The sequence below is a fragment of the Pongo abelii genome, chromosome 21, assembly GCF_028885655.2.
Source record: "Pongo abelii isolate AG06213 chromosome 21, NHGRI_mPonAbe1-v2.0_pri, whole genome shotgun sequence".
NCBI classification, from domain to species: Eukaryota; Metazoa; Chordata; class Mammalia; order Primates; family Hominidae; genus Pongo; species Pongo abelii.
Genome location: NC_072006.2, coordinates 62,909,077 through 62,930,834, shown reverse-complemented (window position 1 = coordinate 62,930,834; position 21,758 = coordinate 62,909,077). Strand labels below are relative to the sequence as shown.

The window sequence follows — 21,758 nt, the reverse complement described above, 5'->3', positions numbered from 1 at the left end:
CTGGGCCATGGCGCCCCAAAAATGCTTTCTGTTCACCTTTGGCACCACCAGGCCACAAACATCTAAGCTATGATAAATATGGTAGCAAAGAAGACACAGGGAGGCCTGTCACGCACACCATCCTGTATCACCCAAGCTCTCTTCCTGCTTCATGGCTCCTCCACGACCCGCAGAGTCCACAGAAAGGGCCAGGGGCACTCACACCCCTCACGGTCCTTGGCCTTTGGTGGGAGATCTGCTTTTACTTTGTTTAAATTGTTTGCTAAAACTAATGTCATGTTTCTTAATTTCCTGGAGCTTGGGGAAAACGGACCACAAAAAAAAATCAGCCTCTGATTCATTTTCTCCCTTCCTTCCCCAAATGAAAGAGAAAACTGAATGAATGCCTGTGGTTGATAGATGTGAGTATCTTAAATCAAAGTCCTGCTTCCCCCTGTGGTGTAGAGTCTTGGAGGAGTCTTCGAAGCTAGCTCCTTTCAACAAGTTTCAATACAAGTGCCCTGCTGTCAACAAAGGCACAAGCAAATCTCAGCCCCATCAAATCCAAGCGTTTGTCACCCTGAAGCCTGGTGGGAAGGCTCTTGGGGCGGGGGAACCAACGGGAGGCCAGGGGTGGAAGGAACAATATCTTGTTAACCTTTTTTCTTAGGGGCAGTTTGCAACTTCACTACCACCCCAACTCTGGCCTGAAGAATTGGGAAGTTCTGCAGTAAGGTCCATAAATTCCTTTTTTAAGCTAGCGTGAGCCAAATATAACAAGTAGCTGTCCAGACCTGTTTAAAAAGAATAAACCCCAGCTAAGTGCATAAATAACAGCCCACTGCCTTTTATCATATAAACATGGCGGGAGAGCCAAATGCGCTACAGAGCCTAAACACAGATTCTCATTGTTATCTCATTAAGTCCATTAAATAAGCAGGAAGGAAAATGCTTTCACATCTTGAGCCTGCTTTAAACTATCAGGGAACAGATTAGAGTTAATTAATGCTGTGAACTCTGAAACTGCCAGCCCTGGGTAGGGGGTGGCGGGGGTGCTCCCAGTGGAGTCCAGGTCTGCACCTGTCACAGACATGAGTTCAGAAAATCTAAGTGGACTCTGACTTGCACCTCCTTCCCTCCCCAGGCCCTACGCATCCCCGGTGCTGGAAGCTTCAGTGCCTAATCTGTAACTCACGAATCAGGATCAAGAGATAAACCCCCGCCTCTGAGACAGAGAGTCGGTAGACTCCAAGCAGAAACTGTGCAAAAGTCTCTTGCTGGTGCTCCGGAAATTGCCAGGGGTTCCAGGCCACAAGGCAAGATGGCTAAGTTGCTTCTGGCAAGTTGGAAAGAGCTTATCAATTATTCATGCAACTGGATAAACATGGATTTTATCTTGTAGCATGAATCAAGAGATAAAAATTCCATTTCAAGAGGGAGGGGTGGAGACTAAACCCTGAGTGTTAATTGTAAAATGAAAAAAAAAAGAAGAGGGAAGGAAGGGAAAAATAAGGTCTTAGGCTTGGGTTGTGTTGTGAGCACTAGTAAGATCCCCGCCCCCAAATTTTGCTTCTCCAATTCCCCAAGACCCCAAACTAGGCAGACAGCCAGAAGAGAAACAGAGAATGCCGTCTGTTCACCTTGAATTTAGCTAACCTGCTCCCTGGGTGATACACCAAGCCTCTTACCGGTGTAACGTGCCAGCCGGAACAGAACCACTTGCAAGCTGATGGTGGGGGGATTGTAAGCCCCCAAACGACACCTCTTTTAAGGTATTTCTGTTTAAAATCAATGTGCTGCTTCCAGACTGAAATCCAAAGCAGAGGAAAGTGTACAAACAGCTGTCTAACAAGGCGGAAGGCTCAAAGCAAAACAAAACAAAACAAAACGAAGGCAAATCCAACATGCAGGATATTTTGGCCAAAAAATAAGATTTCTTTTTTGTGTCCCTCCCCTACTACCTGTAGCCTTGCATCTAACAGTTCCTTAAAGGCTAGGAAATTAATCCAAAAGATGAAATTGAGGAATTAGTGGTTTATTAAGGCAATTTGACTGTAGATGAGAATATTTATATGTATATGTAAAATTCATCCATCCGAGTGTTAGCAGGAGTTATCCCTGGGTTGAAGGACGATGCATGACTTTCATTTTTCTTCTTTCCACTTTGTATTTTCCAAATAGCATATTAGGACCACGTTAATTTTACAATGAGAGAGAAATAATAAACTTAGTGCTTTTAAAATCCTATATGAGGAGCATATATTGATTTTTATACTGGGGGCTAACAATAAACTTTATAACTGACATAATTTGAAGCCACACATGTTCCCTAACTTTTCTTTTTCCCCCCTTTGACAAAAGCCTCTCAAAACAAGGAACCTGTCACGATAGCTTTTGTCTTTTCTTGCGACCCAGCTGATGGATGGGAGCGGGAGGCCGATGGGTATGGAAAGGTGAGACCCTGCTCCAAGCAGCTCTTCTGCACACACGAGCAGACATCAGAGAATGGGGACCGAACCATGCTCTTCTGCAAGCCCTGGTGGATCTACATCACTCCAGACTGTCAGTGCCACGGCCAGAGGGACCTGAGTGTCTGGATGACACTCAACCACCATTTTGGCCATCCCCCTCCCCCTTGCTGTGCCTCAGTCTCTCCATAGTCTCTTTTGCTTATCATACTTTTTGGACCGCAGACACAGAAAGTTGCATTTAACATTACTGAGTTCATGGCACGCCAACAACGTTGGTCTATGTTGGGACCCTTATCTGTCTTATTTTCTTATTGTATAAATTTTTCCCTTTGCCCCCCTCCTATCTCCACACCCATTTTCTTCCTTCTTCCTCCTGAAAGACATCCCCTGGAGTATGTCTGATGGATTGCCTTAGATACACACAAGTTAAATGCATGCAACACTTGCGTGCAGGTTTGTGTTCTAGGCTTACACGAGTGTGCTCTTTTGCTCAGATGTGCTTTCCAGATCTATGTCATCGCGTATCTCATTGCTCCGACAGCCATGGATCCCTCTTTGCAGTCTTCACATTTGATAGACACTTAAAGGCCACCACTTCCCACCCCATGAAGAGCACTATGGTGACCCTGAGATGACACGGGGGAGGAGAAGGCTCAGAGACTGGCCTCTCTGCCTCCCTTCCTTGTCCTCTCCTCTCTAGGTGGCTCCCAAGAGGCCATTTGAAAATGAGCGGACCTGGTCTGCAGAGGCCTCCCAGCTCCAACACCCTGCAGTGCTGAGTCCAACATGGGGTCTTAGGTGATGTGAGCCACTCATCCACAAACCTACCCAGTCCCCTCGGAAATAATGGTGACATCTGCCCTCTTACCAAGGACCTGCAGCCCACCAGGCCCCAGGCTGAGGGCTTTACTTGTGTCATCTCATTGCATTCTCCCCAAAACCTGAGGATTCTCCCTTTGCAGATGAGCAACACAAAGCTCAGAAGGCTGCGCCCACAGGCCCAAAGTCATGTACCTCATGAAGGGTGGCACCAAGACATGAGCCCCATTAGACGCCCAAAGCCTTCCTTCTGCCATGAGTAGGGCAGCCTCTCCTCCATCCTGCATCAACAGAAGCCCTCGCTCAGGCTGAATTTTCTTGCCTCCCAAGTAAAATGAACCAGGCCAGCCCATTCTTTCTACAGACTGTCTGCAAGCCCTGGTGGGTCTACATAGCATCAAACGGTCAGCTCCTTGACCAGAGGGACCTGACTGTCTGGGTGTCATGTTGATGAAGCTATTGGTGCCAGACCCAACTGCTCAGCTGCCATTCCACAGCCTGCTATGAGTGGCCCTGGCATCAATGAGGGATATGAGCTGGGCTGGGGACCCAGAAATTTAACAAAAACAAATCCCCAAACCTCCCAGGCAAAGAAGGCTGGCCACATAAGAGCAGGCATTTGCTCTTCGCTCAACAGCACCTGCCTGTCACGCTGGTGCTATGGCTGTTCACAGGAAGAACACAAGGCTCCGCCTTTGTGGGAAAGCACCTCTTAAGTGCAGGGATTAAGATGTGTCTCCACAGCTTGAGTTAACACATTAATGAATTTTTACTAATAAATTAACAAACCATTCCGTGTGAGCACCACCCAGAGCAACAATTATGGCAACTGGAATGTTAGTCATCCACCCACCCACCCATCCACCCGCCCACCCATACACTCACCCTCTCACACACCCATCCACTCATTAGCCTACCCATCTACCCATCCATCACCTATCCATGCACTCACCCATTCACCTATCCATCCACCCACCCACCTGCCTATCCACCCTCCCACCTATCCACCCACCCACCTATCCATCTTCCCACCTATCCACCCACACACCTATCCACCCTCCTATCTATCCACCCACCCACCCACCCCTATACTCACCGTCTCACACACCCATCCACTCATTAGCCCACCCACCTACCCATCCATCACTTATCTATCCACTCACCCATTCACCTATCCATCCACCCACCCACCCACCTGCCTACCCACCCACCCACCTGCCTATCCACCCATCTGCCTATCCACCCTCCCACCTATCCACCTACCCACCTATCCACCCTCCCACCTATCCACCCACCCATCCACCTTCCCACCTATCCACCCACACATCTATCCACTCTCCCATCTATCCACCCACCCACCCACCCATACACTCACCGTTTCACACACCCATCCACTCATTAGCCCACCCACCTACCCATCCATCACCTATCTATCCACTCACCCATTCACCTATCCATCCACCCACCCACCTGCCTATCCACCCACCCACCTATCCACCCACCTGACTATCCACCCTCCCACTTATCCACCCACCCATCCACCTTCCCACCTATCCACCCACACACCTATCCACCCTTCCATCTATCCACCCACCCACCCACCCATACACTCACCCTCTCACACACCCATCCACTCATTAGCCCACCCACCTACCCATCTGTCACCTATCCATCCACTCACCCATTCACCTATCCATACACCCACCCACCCACCCACCCGCCTATCCGCCCCCCCACCTATCCACCCTCCCACCTATCCACCCACCCACCTATCCACCCTCCCACCTATCCACCCACCCACCTACCCACCCACACACCTATCCACCCTCCCATCTATCCACCCACCCACTCACTCACTCACTCCCTCATCTACCTATCCATTCACTCACTCATTAACCCACCCACCTATCCACCCACCTACCCACTCACTCATCCACCCATCCACCCACCCACCCATTTACTCACCCATTCACTCAACCATCCACCCGTTAACTCACCCACCTGCCCACCCATTCATCCATCTATCCATTTACCCACCCACTCATCCACCCATTAATCCACCAACTCATCCACCCACTGACCCATCCACCCATTCATCCACCCATCCACCCACTCATCCACTCATCCATCCACCCATCCATCTCACTCCCATCCACCTACCCATCCTCCTACCCTTCCATTCACCCACTCACTCATCCATCCATCTATCCATCCACCCACCCATTCACCCATCCATCCATCTATCCATCCACCCACCCATTCACCCATCCATCCATCTATCCATCCACCCACCCATTCACCCATCCATCCATCTATCCATCCATCCACCCATTCACCCATCCATCCATCTATCCATCCACCCACCCATTCACCCATCCATCCATCTATCCATCCACCCACCCATTCACCCATCCATCCAGCTATCCATCCACCCCCCCACTCATCCACCCATTAACCCATTCACCCACTTACCACCCATCCGCTCATCCACCCACCCATCCATGCATCCATCCACCCACCTATCCACCCATCCACCCATTCATCTATTCATCCATCCATCCATCCATCCATCCATCTCGCTCTTCATCCACCTATCCATCTATTCACCCATTCATCCATCCATCTACCCACCCATCCATCCACCCATTAGCCCATCCACCCATCCACTCACCCACTCACACATCTATCCACCTACCCACGAACCCATCCATTTATCCACCCACCCACCCACTCATCCATTCATCTACCGAATTCATACATTCATTCAAAATATATTCACTTAACATTTATGTGCCAAGTGCTAGGTTAAGCCCTCCAATGCCATCATCCCCCAGCCCCCACCATACACACAATAGCCAGATAGAGCAAGAATACCTATACAGGTTTAAGGGCTGGAGGGTGAGTTCCCAAACAGCCCAAGGTATTTCCACAACCTGCCTTCCCAGAGGCAGGTGAACAAGATGCCATTCAAGACTTAGGTAGTTTAGGTTCAGGCTGAGGAGCCAGTCTTTCCAGCCCAGACCAGGTTTCCATCCAGGCTGTATTGCATACCAGCTGTGTGACCTTCAACTTCTCACCATGTGGATTCAGGGCCTGAGAAGACTGGATCCTGCACCCAGTGCTCAATTCCTGGACATGGTCTTCTAATTCCTACAGGGTGGCACAGCTTCATCCTATTTTACAGAGGAAGAAACAGATGCAAAGGGAATTGCAGGGCCAGGACTAGGGGGAGGCACTCAGGGCTCAAACTATGAGAAGGCATTCACCTGGAGGGGCTATCTGCACCTATGCCCACCCAACAGTGAGTGCCCATTACATGGTGAGCCCCGGGAACCAGTTTGCCTCCCTCTAGCACCGGCCACGGTGAGTGGCTAAGTGGTAGCATTATGATTTGAAGTCAGGTCTTCTGATAAACCCAGTGCTCATTCTGTGATAGTTCATTTGTTCTCTCATTAATTCACTCAGCAAACGTGTAGCATGCCCCTACTATGCACAAGTCATGTGCTAGGCTCAGGGTTGCACCAGGCACTTCTGAAGGACAGAGACTTGGTTTCCCTGCCTCAGTTTCTTAGTCTGTAACATGCAGGTTGTTGTAAGGATCTGGTTGACTCTGGGCCGAGCCAGCATGCTCACTCTGGAGGCAGAAATGGTCACCAAGAGGGGCCCAGCTCACCCCGGCCTATCCCCTGCTTCATCCAGAGCTGCCCCCGCCTACCTTTCTTGGCCTAGGAGGCTGCCTGGATGTGTATTTGGTTATTAGATAACCAGGCCTGGGCACCATTTCTTTGATCAGATACCCCTGATAACAAGCAGAGGAAACAGACCATTTTATAGCAAGATTTTGTGGGTGATCTTATCATCCCATGGTGTTTTTAACAGGGACGAGGATGAAAAGGTAGGCGTTTGGAGGGGAGGGGGAAGGAAAAGAGGCCCTGCTCTGCAATACTTTCCTCCTGATTCCCCCTGCACTTTGATTCTGGGGGAAGGGGTGGTGTGGGAGATAAACATGGAGCAAGAAGGCTGGCTCCCACTCACGGACATCTGACTCGAGGCTGCTTCCCTCACACCCAGCAAGACCCCCTGAATCCTCCCAAAACCTCACCCCCAGCAGCTCTGACCACCCAGCGAGGGCCCCTGCAGTTAACAGCCCAGGAAAGCCCAGCTACGGAGGCCAAGATGCGATAATGCCCACAGACGTGACTCATGGCCAACACAGAGCTGAGGCTTCTCCTCAAAACAGCCTTATGATTGCTGCCGTTTCAAAAGCTCTCAAGCGATTACTCAGTAAGAAAGAGGTCAGGAACCAAGCGTATATCACCCTTCCTTGAGCAAAATGCAAGATCTGGACAACATAACTTTTTTCTTTTTTTGATTAAAAGTTAATATATGTTTGAAGACAATAAATGAGTTTTAGCTTCTGTTCCTTCTTTTGCTCTTGTTTGACCTCCTTGTGAGTTGAGGAGAGTCTTGTTCAAACACTATTTGTCCATTTTCTTTGCTTTTTTTCTATTTGTGGGGTAAAATCTGTGTTACCTCAACAGGGTCAGCTCACCTGCATTGTGCTTCTGTTTCCTCACCTGGAAAGTGAGGAACGCTGGATCTGTCAGCCTCCAGTGCCCTTTACAGCTGCCCACATCCTCCCAAGTGTCGCCCCATCGCAAGGGTGAGGATGCAGCAGGCGCAGGGCCCACCTGTAACTCTCAGCCCCAACAGCTGGAGTTTAGCTAGGATCTAGAAAAAGCACTTGTTTTTTTTGAGACAAGGTCTTGCTCTGTCAGCCAGGCTGGAATGCAGTGGCACAATCATAGCTCACTGCAGCCTCGACCACCCAGGCTCAAGAGATCCTCCCACCTCAGCCTCCCGAGTAGCTGGGACCACAGGCATGTGCCACTACACCTGGAGGATTTTTGTATTTTTTGTAGAGATGGTGTTTTGCCATGTTGCCCAGGCTGAAGAGAAAAAGTATTTTGGAGTCGTGTTTCCTCCATTATTCACACACCTCTTTGAAAAGAAGCCGTTATCATAAAACAGGCCTTCTCTTTTGGGGTCCTCAGATTTGGAAAGGAGCAGACAACCCAGTGAGACAGGACATGTCCTGGAGACACAGCATGGTGGTTGGAAGCAGGGATCTGGGAGTTCTGCCACCTTCCAGCTGCCTGGCCTCAGGACAGTGGTCCAAACTCTCTGAACTCGGTTGCCCCAGTTTGTAAAATGGCCTGACCATAATTCCCACTTCTTGTCAATTTGTTCAGATATAAAGTACATGCATATAAAGTACTCAACCCACCTAGCGCCTGGCCCATGCCACAGTCTCAATAATTATCAGCAAATCCTCTCATTTATAAATAAGCCAATACAACTATTAATACACAAGCACCATACTTTGTGGAAAAGTTCATACCTCTAACAGCAGTACAATAAGTTCTGAAAATACTGAATTATGACCCTACGTAGGACATCAATGTAACACCCATTCTCCCCAGAAAAAGCCACTAATGCTTGAACCCCCATCAGCCGCCTGGGACTTTGAAATACCCACATCCAGAAAGCCCAGAGACTGAAGTCTCAAATGATTTGGCCAGAATAGCATGTAGTTTTAATTTTTTTTTTTTTTTTTTTTTTTTGAGATGGAGTTTCACTCTTGTCACACAGGCTGGAGTGCAATGGCACGATCTCAGCTCACTGCAACCTCCGCCTCCCAGGTTCAAGTGATTCTCCTGCCTCAGCCACTGGAGTAGCTAGGATTACAGACGCCCGCCGCCACGCCCAGCTAATTTTTGTATTTTTAGTAGAGCTGGGGTTTCACCATGTTGGCCAGGCTGCTCTTGAACTCCTGACCTCAGGTGATCCACCCACCTGGCTCTCCCAAAGAGCTGGGATTACAGGTGTGCACCACGGTGCCCGGCCTTAGCATGTAGTTTTTAAACTACCCATAATTGTAAATTTTTTACATTGAAAGACACATAATTGCCACAAATAATCACAATTATGCAATTATAAATAGTCACCCTGCACAAGTCTCCTCTTGCCCACAAAGTTATCCCTTTCATGAGAATTTAATATGTGACAATGGCCATTGTCTGCCAGGGAAAGCTCATACTGATTTCAGTTTCAGCAGGGCCACCTCGAGTCTCATAGAAACCAGAAAAAAAAAATGTCATTTTCAGGAAGCAAATTGATCGTTTTCCTCGCATTTCCATTTGCGTAAGATCATGCTGTGGCCTTGCTCTGGACTTTTTTCTATTTCCTGTTGCCTCTGGAGAGGAGGAAAGCTAAGGACGGCTGGTGGGCCCACATCGGGGGTCCCTGGGTGGATTGAAGGGCTCTTGTGGCTCCTGGAAGCCTCAGCCAAGTTTCTGGTAAGAAATCAAAAGGTGAGGTGGTGTCCCCTGCTCCCCTGTGGGATGATCAGCCCACAAAAGTGGGACAAATGAATCTATAAAACGCTTCAGAGGGGCAGGTGGACTGTTCACTCGTGAGTCCCGGGAAACGGGCCTGGCCCAGTTCTCCAAACCTTTCCCCAAGGAGACCGCATCTCGGTCTTCTCTCTTCTTCTCTCTTCTCTCTCTCTTCTCTCTTCTCTCTCTCTTCTCTCTTCTCCTCTCTTCTCTCTTCTCTCTCTCTCCCCCCCTTCCTTCCTGGTTCTCTTTTTTTCTGTTGATTTCACTCCCTCCTTCCTTTTCCCTCTCTCTTCCCTCCCCTTTCTCTCTCTTTCTCTGCCTGTTTCCCCTTTTCCTCACTTTCATTTCTCTTTCTGTCTCTTTCTTTCTCTCCCTCTCTCAGGTCTCTCTTCTCTGTCTCTCTTCATCCTCTCTTTTCCCCTCTCTCCCCTCTTACTTTCTTTCCCTTTTTCCTTTTTCTTTCCATCTTCTTCCTCTGCCTCTCTGGGTTTGTGGCAACACAAGGAAACCGCACATCCCCAGCCCGCAGCCTCGCCCCCTCGGTCCCACTGCAGTTACCCGGTGATCCATGCAGTTGGGAACAATCCAGTTAACTTTTCCCCTCCGAGTGATTCTTTCTCTTCTTCATTCATAAATGCCATAACTCTCCCGGTCCTCCTTTCCAAGGCTCGTGCACTTGACTTCAAGGCTTGCCTGCCACCCAGGGTGCCACCAGAGTCCCAGTGCCTGGGGTGGGGGCCGGAGCGGACCCTTTGGGATCCCCCAGCCTGTCCTCCGCCTCACGGCTGCCTCGCCTCTGAGCTGCCACCCTCAGCTGACTCACTCAGATGAGATTTGCGGGGGAGAGGGGTAGGAGGAGGAGTTGGGAGGAGGAGGAAAACCCGCCTGGTCGGCTCCACACTTTGCCTAGATGCGTTTGGGTGTGGTGGGGAGGGGGTGACGGCCTCATTTACAGACAGACGCCAGGGCTGGCTTCTAGGCGACCGGGTTGGCCACTTTCACTGCGCTTCTGGGTTTGCTGGGATCCAAGTTGACGCGACTTTTCCAGGAGTAGCTGGAAGACCTGAATAGAAACTTCAGGGGTCCCAGGACTGGCAGGGCTTAGAGGAACTCCCCGCCCCGCTTGCCCTTCCAGGGAACGGCCTGGCTAGGGGTGCGCTTCGACGCAAGGAGCGCATCGCTCTGGCTTGGCCGGGACCAGAGCTTGGGGGAGGCCTCCTTGCCCACTGCGAAGACCTTGGGGAAGGCGACGGCCAGGGGACGGACATCCGGGGGAGGGCTGGGGGTCTGAATGGCAGGAGCTGCACCAGGGGGCTGTGCGCGCTGCGCGGGTGTGCGCGCCTCGCCGGGGGCTGTCTCCACCTCTTCTGGCGAGTTGGACCTATGAGTGCGCAGCTCCGCTTACAACTATCAACAGCCGGGAAGGCTGAGCGCGTGTGAGCGCCGAGCGGGGCGCAGGACCCTCGCAACTTCTTCGCAGGACCCCAGCCTGGCCGTCGGCGCCTGCAGCCGTCCGAGAGCCCTGCGCCCGCGCCTCCCCTTGCGCACCGTGGCGGCGCCCGGCGGGCGGTCCTGCCAGCCCCGACGGGATGCCCGCAGCCATGCTCCCCTACGCTTGCGTCCTGGTGTTTTTGGGAGGTAGGTGCCACCCTCCCCCACCCGGCAAACTGGCTGAGTTCGGAAGGGAGAGAGCTCGCCGTCTAATGTCCCCTAAGGGCCCTTGGGGACTACGGCCCTGGCCCGGCGCACGCGGCTGCTATGCTGCGCCCTGCTCGCCCTTCTCCAGTCTCACCTAGCCGGCACCTGCGCGCCTCCAGGAGCTTCCTGGGCCCAGCGGGAGGGAGTCGTGTCACTGCGCAATGTGAGGGCCCCTGCACGCTCTGCGCCAGTCGGGATCTGGCCTGTAGGTACCCAGAGCTGCCCTTTGTGCCGGGCCCAGTGGGACTGGGGCCTCCAAGAAGATGCAGGAGGATCCCAGGCCCACTGAGACCCCCATGGTGCGGGACAAGCCCGGCTAGGCAGACCAAGGTTACTGGGGTTGTTTTTGCCCATGGAATCCTGACCTGTGCGGGATCGGGACTTCGTCCTGCAGCAGGACTCGGGGAGAAGCTAGGAAGCGCACAGTGACCCCAGGCTCGAGTTGTGCCCAATAGGCCTGACGAAGGGAGCCAAGGGGCTTCAGGAACCCCTGGTAGAGTAGTCAATGCCTTCTCCAGGACTAAGGGTTCCCTGGTGGCTCTTCGTGGTGGTAGGGAGTAGGGTAGACAAAACTGTACAAAGGCCAGCTGACTGGAGTGTGCCATCACAGGGGCCCAGTCACCACTGACAAAAATGACAGTAACCACAGTTGAAGTGTGCCCAGTTGGGGGCTCATCCCCAAGCACCCTCACATTATGAAGGGCTAAGAATTCTGGCCCTGGAGTTAGACCACCTGGCTGGGAAGCCCAGATCAACATCGTATCAACCCATCTGGCTTTGGGTAAGCATGGCCATCGGCTCTCTCAGCCTTGACTTTCTTTCCTGTCAAATGGGCTCACAAAATCCCCTCCTCCGTCTGGGATGATTGTGAAGATTACGAGAGCACGTGCAGGAGGGGCACTCCACTTGCTGCCTGGCACTGAGCTCGTGTTCAGGGAATGGCAGCCGAGAACCCCGGGGTGACGAGGGGCTGCGCAGTCCCACAGAGCACGCTCTGCTCCATGTATAGGCGAGGAGCAAAGTCTAAGTCACCTCGAGGAGCTCTTCAATCACAGTCTTTTCTTCCCAGCCCCCACATTTCTAAGCAAGCTGTTTTGAGAAGAACTGGCAGGGGTCTGAAGGAGGGTCAAGAGAGGGTGCCTCCGCAGTTTGAAGAGTTGCAGATGCACCTGTCGAAAGGGACATTCATCCAGGGGCCGCTTCCCCTGCCAGTTTGGGAACGAGAGGTCACACAGCTGTCCTTGGCCACAGAGTTAGTTGATCATCAGCATGAAAATAGACCACCTCAGCCCTGCTGGTTCTTTAGAAAGGGCAGGAAAACGCGAACTGTAAAGGGTGACAAGGGGCCAGCTGTGGAAGCGCGCCTCTGCTGAGTACTGAGATAGGGAGGACAGGATGGGGAAACCGGGCGTCCGTCTGCTCTCATCCGCCTCCTCCAGGCCGTTGCACCCAGTGGGAATGGAACAGTCTAGAGTGGTGGGACACATGCCCCAGGAACCTGCAGTCTCAGTCACAGCACAGGGCTGTTGTCTTTGGCAGGCCCAAGCTTCCCGTCATTCCAATGAAATCACTGTGAGTATAGAGCCGTGGCTGGCTCTTGGGGAGTCTTGCTGCCCAGCTCCTCGGTGACCTTTCACCATAGCAAGTCAGACAGATTCAACAGCAGAGAAGCCAAGAGTGCCCGGGGGGTGCTGACGAGAGAGGGGGGCACAGCCTGCCCTCAATTCAGACACAGCCACCAGACAGGGGGAGGATGCCGTTCAGCCTGCCACTGCAGCTCCCAGCTCTACAACGGGCACTATTTTCCACTGAACCCTTCTTTGAAAAGCTCTTTTCACCACTGGCTACATCACCAGGTGATGAGATCCTTTTGCTTTAGTAAAAGGAAACAGGACCCAGTTAATCCTTCAGCTACTTACATAATTTAGGTGCCTGAGCTGGGCATGCCTGAACTTCATGTCTCCAGGTTCCAGAAACTATATGTATAATGGTACACCAGCCACCCCACAAAGGGAATTCAGATTAAGTACACACGTTAGGGGTTCTTAACCTCGCCGCTGTTGACATTTGGCACCAGATGATTCTTTGTGGGGGATGAGGGGCCCATCCTATGCATTTTGGGGTGCTTAGCAGCATCCCTGCCCTCTTCCTACAGATGCCAGTTGCACCTCCTCCTAGTTATGATAACTGAAAATGTCTCCAGATATGACCACATGTCTCCAGGGGATAAAGTGGCCCCCAGTTGACAATCACTGGTATGAACAGATCACACCCAACAGGTAGCTTTTCAGACGAATCTGTCAAAATCACTGGGTTAGACGGATTTTGTTATTCTTGCTCTGAACGATCAGGAAATCAAAGGCACAGTGGGGCCCCAAGAAAAACAACATAGCTTAGGTAGTTTCTAATTTGGACGTTGATTTTTCCCATTTGCTCTCCCTCCCTCTTGTATCTGAACATGTCCGCATGGTGGCCGCAGGAGCCAGGCTGCGGTATGGGTAGTCGCCCACTACAGCGAACCTTCCTTCAAACCCTGTCAGGCCAGATGTGTCTGGTGCCAGTTTTCCAGCTGCCAGTGTTGGTTCACTCCACAGCAATTTCTGGCTTTTAAAAATCTCATTACTCAACAATTTATGCTGGAGGGGGAAAATGAGAAACCATAGCTGCTGCTTTTTTTTCGCACTTGTATTTTTTTTTTTGTAATTTCAGCTCTGCTTTTATCTCTCGCCATATACTTTGCGATGGCAAGTTATCATTTAGAGTCAGATTAACTAGGTCAAAATCACAGGCTATTCCATAATAAATTAGTTGTTGATATGGAGCTCTGCTTTGAAACCCAGAATAAAAACTAAGAAGAAAATTACTTAAATACACTCATCCAAAAATCTAAAGTGAATAGAGACCCGTAATCATATTAGTGATTTAAAACAAACAAAAAAAATTATCATTGGAGACTTCCTCTTGCTGCTGTGTGATGTGCTCCTCGAAGACGAATCATTGTGGCCAGCTGTGCCACTTGTCTTCTGACCAAGGCTGTAATCTTAAAATTCAAAACAACCAGCTCCAGGCAAATACAGCAGCTTCCTTGATTTCAAAACCATCTGGATGGCAAAGCAGTTAGAAGCTACATGTGAAGAAATATTTTTGCAATGTATTGGAAGTTAACTATGCTAATGAAGCTTAAAGCCAGAATGAGCCCCTGATAAAACTTCCAAGATACAGTGGTTCACTGCCAAAACCAGCCTGGAAAATGAAGATCAATAGCCCAATGCAAAGGGAAGGAGAAGCCATTAACATTGGTTTGAGCTTCAGGGCAGCTAAGCTGAGTTGGGGGGCTCTTGAGAAGGAAGTGAATTCTGAAGTTGGCACAGAAGGTGGTTTTGGAATTAGGCAGACCTGGTTCCCACCCTGGCTTTGTTACTTTCCTGTTCTGTCACCTGGACCCACACAGCCTCCCTGGGCATGTGGCCCAATCAGTGTGTTGGGAATGGTGATAGCTGTGACCTCAGGGAGTGCTGGAAGTGTTCAACAAGATGGTATATGGCCAGGACTTAGCACTGAGAACCTGGTGAACCCTCTGTGCTGTCCCTGCAGGGAGTCAGATGCTGCTCTAAAGTCCCCAGACCTGGGGAAGAAAGTGTCAGGGCCCCTGCTCTCAGGAAGTTGCCATTTCAGCTTGAGCTTGGACACGTCACTTAGCATCTGTCTCCTTTTGGCAGGTGCTGTATTTTCTTCCCCATGAGAACACCTTGACTATTAAAATGATACCAACAGCAACAAAATTCATAATTGTTTGGGTTTAACCCTGACACCATGCAGGGCCAGGCTCCACCCTTCTTGCTGCTGTCTCCTGTCATTCTGCCCCAGCCCTGCTGCCAGTGCTACCATCATCAATTTCCTTATCTGTAGAATGGGGATGATGACAACGCTCACTGCTGGAGTAGGGTGAGCTTGCTAAAAGGAAGAATTGGGCCGGGTATGGTGGCTCACACCTTTAATCCCAGCACTTTGGGAGGTCGAAGTGGGCAGATCACCTGAGGTCAGGAATTCAAGACCAGCCTGACCAACATGGTGAAACTCTGTCTCTACTAAAAATAAAAAATTAGCTGGGCGTGGTGTCAGGCACCTGTAATCCCAGCTACTTGGGAGGCTGAGGCAGGAGAATTGCTTGAACCCGGGAGGCGGATGTTGCAGTGGGCCAAGATTGTGCCAATGCACTCCAGCTTGGGCAACAGAGCGAGACAAAAAAAAAGAGGAAGAATTGTCTAGCAGAGAGGCACTGACAGAGTCTCAATTCAGTGGACGTGTATTGTGTGCCCTCCTGTGTATGTGCCACTCACTGGTGTGAGGTGCAGAAGACAGAAGGACCAATCAGACAGCTCCCCACCTTCATGGAAAATAGGGCAATTAAATCTTAAATGAGCAACTAATTACAAGATTGATGAGCACCTTACTAAGCAGTTTTAGGGGTATCTAGCCCAGGCTGGGAGGTTCAAGAAGGCCTCCCTAAAAAGGTGATATGTAACCTGGAACTTGAAAAAAGGGGAGGGGCTAACTGAATGAGGAGGAGGCAGAATAGACAGAATTCCCGGCAGAAGGACTAGTATGTGCAAAGCTTAGATGCAAAAGAAAAGAGAGTAAGGGACCAAGGTGTGGACAGTGGACAAGGTCAGGGGTTGGCAGGGGCTGGTTCCTGGAGGGTTGTGGGGCCTCAGAAAAGAGTTGGACTTTATATTAAGAGCAATGGAGTGTTCACTGAAGGATGTAAAGCAGGGTAAGAATGAGATGCCTCTAGAAGTAGTGAATTCCCGATCACTGGAGGCATCCAAGAATCTAGCTGGATGATGTGAGTAGCACTGGCTAGGAGTTGGCCCGGATTTGCTTCCAGCCCTGAAAGGCTCTAATAGTAAGCCAGCACATGTGCCATCAATGGCTGTTTTGGTCCCTCACTTCTCCCTGCCCCCATTCAGAGCCTGGTAATAATGACAGTGACAGTGATGGGCTATACTTACTGAGCCTTCTCTGTGTCCACCAGGGCCCAGGCTCAGCTCCTGACTTACAGCAGCATTTGAGGTGAGTTGTTAGTCCCATCTTACAACACTCTTGGAAGGTGGAGGTTTTCACTCCCATTTGACAGATGAAGAAACTGAGGCCCAGAGAAGTAGGTGACTTGCCCAAGAAGAGCTAGGCAGGGGTATAGCTAAGACTCATTTGCAAACTGGAAATTTTGACAGGCAAAGCTAGAGGTACCGTCTGTGCCCATTGATATCATAGTGTTGTCTTCAGTTTCATCATCAGGGAAACGAGAAGAATTTTAGTACCCCTGAGTAAAGTCCAATCCAAAGGCCCTGACATGGTCCACAGCACCCTGCCCACCCTGGTCCTGCCTGCTTCCTCACTCGGCACCAACTACCTGGGCAGCTCCTGGCTTGGCCTCCACATAGGCAGCACGACTCCTTCGGGGCCTTCACGCCCTCTTCCCTCTGCCTGGAACATTCTTCTGGCTCCTTCTTCCACTCAGGTATCTACTCAGATGTTACCTTCTCTGAGAGGCCTTCCCGGAAGGCTAAAGGAAGGCTAAAATTGACTCATTGACTCCCCTCACACACACACACACACACGCATGCATGCACATGCACACACACGTGTGCACACAGACACACACACTCACACACACTCACCCACACTCACGCATGTGCACAGTCTTTCCCAGTACCCTGCTCTGCCTTTCTGCATGGCACCCCTCACTCTCCATACACCGTGGCCTATCATTACCTGTTTCCCTGTTTACAGTCTGTTCCTCACTACAAAGTAGGCTGCACAAGAAGAAGGCCTGGCCTGTTTTATCGACAGTTCTTTCCCTGGTCCCTAGAACAGTGCCTGGCACATAGTAGGTACTCAGTAATCGCTCATATATCCAACATAGTGTAAGCAGCGGCAGACGGGAACCCCAGTCACAACTGCACTGAAGGGCCCTGCCGCTGAGGCCCTCCTCAGCTCCTCCAGGGCCTCCCCAGCCACCTCCCCTCCGCCAGTCCTCTGCTCCGTTGTCCTCATCTCTTCCCCCCCACCACCAATGCCAACATCTAATTGAGGATGTCAACCACTTCAGGGGGCATTTTGAGATTTAAAACCCTTGCATGCTGTCAAGATGTAAAGCACATAAGCTGGAGTCTCTCTTGATTTATGGACACAGTCTCAGCCATGTTCACTCTCTCTGTGCTCTCCCCTCCCCGTGCCCCTTGATTCCCATGTGACAGTTGTCTCCACACACTTCACAGATAACCTCTCTTTCTTCTTAGGGAGGATGGTGGCTGCTGGGCTGGAAGCACCACCATGAAGCAGTCACTCAGAGCCCACCAGCCTGTCCATCAGCTGCATTCCTTCCCACCACAACCTCCACATGCACGCATAGGCTGTTTCTTCTGCCTAGAACTCTGTTCCCTGCTGCCCGCCTCCCGTTCACCTGCAGATTTTAGTGGAAATGCCTAGCAGTGGAATTGCTATGGCAAAGTGTGTTTGCTAAATTCTCCCACCAGTTTTTTTTCCAAATGAGTTGCACTAGCACCACCCACATGGGTGACCTAGGAGAGCACTCATTTCTTACATCTTCACTAACCCTTGCTATTATTACTTCTTAAAAATCATGCCAGTGGCAATGCTTGGTGGTTTTGATTTGGATTTCTATAACTATGAGCAAGGAGAAGCAAGTATTTGTGTTTTATAGACCTCTCATATTGCTCTTCCAATGAACTGCCTGGTCACATCTTTCTGCTGTCATCATATTGGACATTCAAACCATTTTTCTTATTGATTTGTAAGTGCTCTTTATATTCAGAAAAGTAGCTGTCTCTTGTATATGTTGCAGTTTTTTTTTCAGCTTGCTGTTTGTTCACTCAAGCTTCCTGAAACAGAAGTTGCTGTTTCTAGGCTGGGCGTGGTGGCTCACGCCTGTAATCCCAGCACTTTGGGAGGCCGAGGCGGGTGGATCACGAGGTCAGGAGATCGAGACCATCCTGGCTAACATGGTAAAACCCCGTCTCTACTAAAAATACAAAAAATTAGCCAGGTGTAGTGGTGGGCGCCTGTAGTCCCAGCTACTCGGGAGGCTGAGGCAGGAGAATGGCATGAACCCCAGGAGGTGGAGCTTGTAGTGAGCCAAAATGGTGCCACTGCACTCCAGCCTGGGCAACAGGGCAAGACTCCGTCTCAAAAAAAAAAAAAAGAAGTTGCTGTTTCTCTTCTCTTTCATGTTCACTCCATTGAAACCTGTGCAAGGGTGCATGGGCTATTAGCAAGTGTATATATTCCCCAGAGGGGAGAACAGATGGTCAGATATTCCTACCATTAATTACCACTTTGTGTGTGCATTGGGGGTGTGTGTGTGTGTGTGTGGGTGTGTGTATGTGGTAGAGGGAGAGGGAAAGGGAGAAGGAGAGGAAGGGAAAGAGTCAGGGAGAGGGAGAAAGACCAACTTACCTCAGAGAAAAAAGACAGCTAGAACACTGTGCTAGCACATTACTTCATTTCATCCTCACAACCTCTCTATGCCATGGACATTGTATTACCCCATTTTCACCCTGCTGATAAAGGCATACCCGAGACTGAGCTATTTACAAAAGAAAGAGGTTTAATGGACTTACAGTTCCACATGGCTGGGGGGGCCTCACAATCGTGGTGGAAAGCAAGGAGGAGCAAGTCACGTCTTACAAGGATGGCAGCAGGCAAAGAGAGAGAACTTGTGCAGGGAAACTCCTTTTATTAAAAACTATCAGATCTCATGAGACTTGTTCACTATCTCAAGAACAGCACAGGAAAGACCTGCCCCCATGATTCAATTATCTCCCACTGGGCTCTTCCCATGATGCCTGGGAATTGTGGGAGTTACAATTCAAGATGAGATTTGAGTGGGGACACAGCCAAACCATCTCAGATACCAGGCACTCAAGTCATCCAGCCAGCAAGCCCAGCAACCCAGATTTGTGGACCACCAAGCTTCATGCCTCAACTGCCACCCTTCAGTGAAAGTTCAGCTCCAAGTTCATGCAAATACCTCCCTGCCCTGATGCCTTTGAAAGCACCAGGAATTAAAGCAAAATCTGGGCACCAGGAGACACACACACTCTGAGGCATCTGAGCTGACTGTTTATATAACATGGCTTAATCGGGAAGATTGCAATAGGAGACCACAGACATGCTAACAAGAACAGCTTTTTAAAACCCCAATTAAATGTTAATCTGAGAGTCACTGAAGAGAGAAAGATCCTAATTGTTCATCTGCAAAGACTGCAGAATGGGCTGGGCTCCGGAATTCAATTGCCCAGGCTCACATTCCAGCTGCTCCATTGACTGGCCCACCACTTAATCCCTCCACACCTCAGTTTCCTCCTTTGCAAAATGATGTTTAACCCATGGGGCTGCTTGAGTAGATAAGAGTGTCCATGTGGGAAGCTCACTGCAGAGCAGACACAGAGCAAGTCCTCAGCAAATGTCACTCATACCATTTATGAAGGTAACAGGACACTGCCCTATGGATTCCAGCCTTTGGACCTGCTACATTGCTTCTTCTGGGTGGCTACAAGGCCACGTTCTCCTTCTGGGATATCAGGAGCTTGGCTGGGGAGAAAGAGACAGAAATGGTGTCTGGATGGGTTAGAGGAAGATGGGGGTATACAGAAGGGTAAAGAGGTGAGAAGCCCAAATTCCTGCTTCCAGAGGTGCAAGGGGACTCAGGTTGCTTTTGCCTGGGGATGTATCCAAAGGGCCATCCTCTGGTGGCTAGGATGGTACTAGGTGTTTCTGGGAAGTGGGGATTTGGGGAGTTTGTGTTTGTTTCCTGGGGCTGTCATAACAAAGTACTATAAAGTGGGGGGCTTGGAACAACAGACATCCAAAATCAAGGTATCAGTGGGGCCATGCTCCCTCTGAAGCCTGTAGGAGGGAATCTTCTTTGCCTCTTCCAGCTTCTGGTATTTGCCAGCAGTCCTTGGCATTCCCTGGCTTTAAACTCATCACTTCAGTTCCTACCTCCATTGCCATGTGGACCTCTTCTCCCTGTGTGTCTCTATCACTGTGTCTCATCTCCTTTTCTAATAAGTACACCAGTCATATTGGATTTAGGGCTCACCCTGCTCCAGTAGGACCTCATTTTAATTAGTTACACCTGCAGTGACCTTATTTCCAAATAAGGTCACAATCTGAGGTACTAGAGTTAGGACTTCAGCATATATTTTGCAGGGTTGCAATTCTGCCCAAAATGCCTAGTGTTGTATCCAAAGGGCCCACTCTGGTGGGTGGGATGGCACCAGGTGTTTCTGGGAAATGGCATTTGAGGAGTAATGTGATCATCCAACAGTTGAAAGGTGAGTGGCACAGGGCCAAATCATATCCAGGTTTCCAGAGAAGGAAGGGAGGTCAGGAGGCCAAAATTTAAATACCCAACAATAGGCAATGACTTAAATACATCTTGAGGGAATTATGCATACATAAAAAAATATATATCCAAAAAAAATTGACTGACATGGGAGGATATTTATGACATGATGTTAGAACAAGAAACACAATGAGCCAGGCACAGTGGCCCATGCCTGTAATCCCAGCACTTTGGGAGGCCAAAGTGGGAGAATCACTTGAGTTCAGAAGTTCAAGATGAGCCTGGGCAACAAAGGAAACCCTGTCTCTACAAAAAATAAAAATAATAATAATTTGTAACAAATTTAAAAAGAAACACAATATAGTATATTTGATTCTAATTATGTTTTCATGGAGGAGGCATCCTTTTCTTAAATAAAAAAAGAAAATATATGAAATGAGCAGTTATCTCTGGGAGGGGGAATTATGAGAAAATTCTTTCTTTGTCTCTATGTTTTTCTCTGTATTTTCTATAGGATCAGTTCCATCTGAGGCTGGGGGTTCAAGGAAAAGAGCTGGGTTTGCAGCTTCACAGTTTTGTAACCTCCTGAATTTGCTAGGACTTCAGCAAGAGCGGCTGGTTAGAAACGTAACAGAGGTTGAGGTTGGAGAAGTGAAACCTGACCTGGCTGCAGGACTTGGTCCTGGTGTCAGAAGTGGGATCACCTACAGAACTGGGGGTCCTGGGTAGTCCAGATGCTCTTAGGCAGACCAATGTTCCTGGGAATGGATTTGGGGAACATCAGGGCCCCAAACATCCAGATGTTTAGAAAAAGCCCTGTGCCCTCCCTGCTGTGAGGAGGGGTGCTTGCCAAAGGTGCCCTCAGTCTTGTGGATGGGGCTTCAGAACAGGGAACTGGAACCCCACTAGGGTGACTGAGGCTACACTGTAGCTGTGGGTGGATCAATGTCAGCAATACCTAACGTCCATTGGTCACTTGCCCTTATGAAACACTGTAGGAGCATTATATTATTTCTA

The 21,758-nt window shown here is 49.9% G+C and overlaps 1 protein-coding gene and 1 long non-coding RNA gene across 2 annotated transcripts in view; one reads left to right on the top strand and one right to left on the bottom strand.

Moving 5' to 3' along the window:
• Positions 1-10,511, bottom strand: part of LOC129052165 (uncharacterized) — a 59,920-nt gene extending 49,409 nt beyond the window's left edge. The window contains exons 1-2 of the long non-coding RNA XR_008517041.2: positions 10,229-10,511; positions 6,347-6,442 (exon numbers count right to left, since the gene is read on the bottom strand). This is a non-coding gene — a long non-coding RNA (uncharacterized LOC129052165). The remainder of the gene's footprint in view (positions 1-6,346; positions 6,443-10,228) is intronic.
• Positions 10,512-10,567: 56 nt separating this feature from the next.
• Positions 10,568-21,758, top strand: part of APCDD1L (APC down-regulated 1 like) — a 57,989-nt gene continuing 46,798 nt past the window's right edge. Inside the window, exon 1 of the mRNA XM_002830468.5 lies at positions 10,568-11,308. Within this exon, the coding sequence (XP_002830514.2) occupies positions 11,260-11,308 (49 nt within the window). The 5' untranslated portion in view covers positions 10,568-11,259. The remainder of the gene's footprint in view (positions 11,309-21,758) is intronic.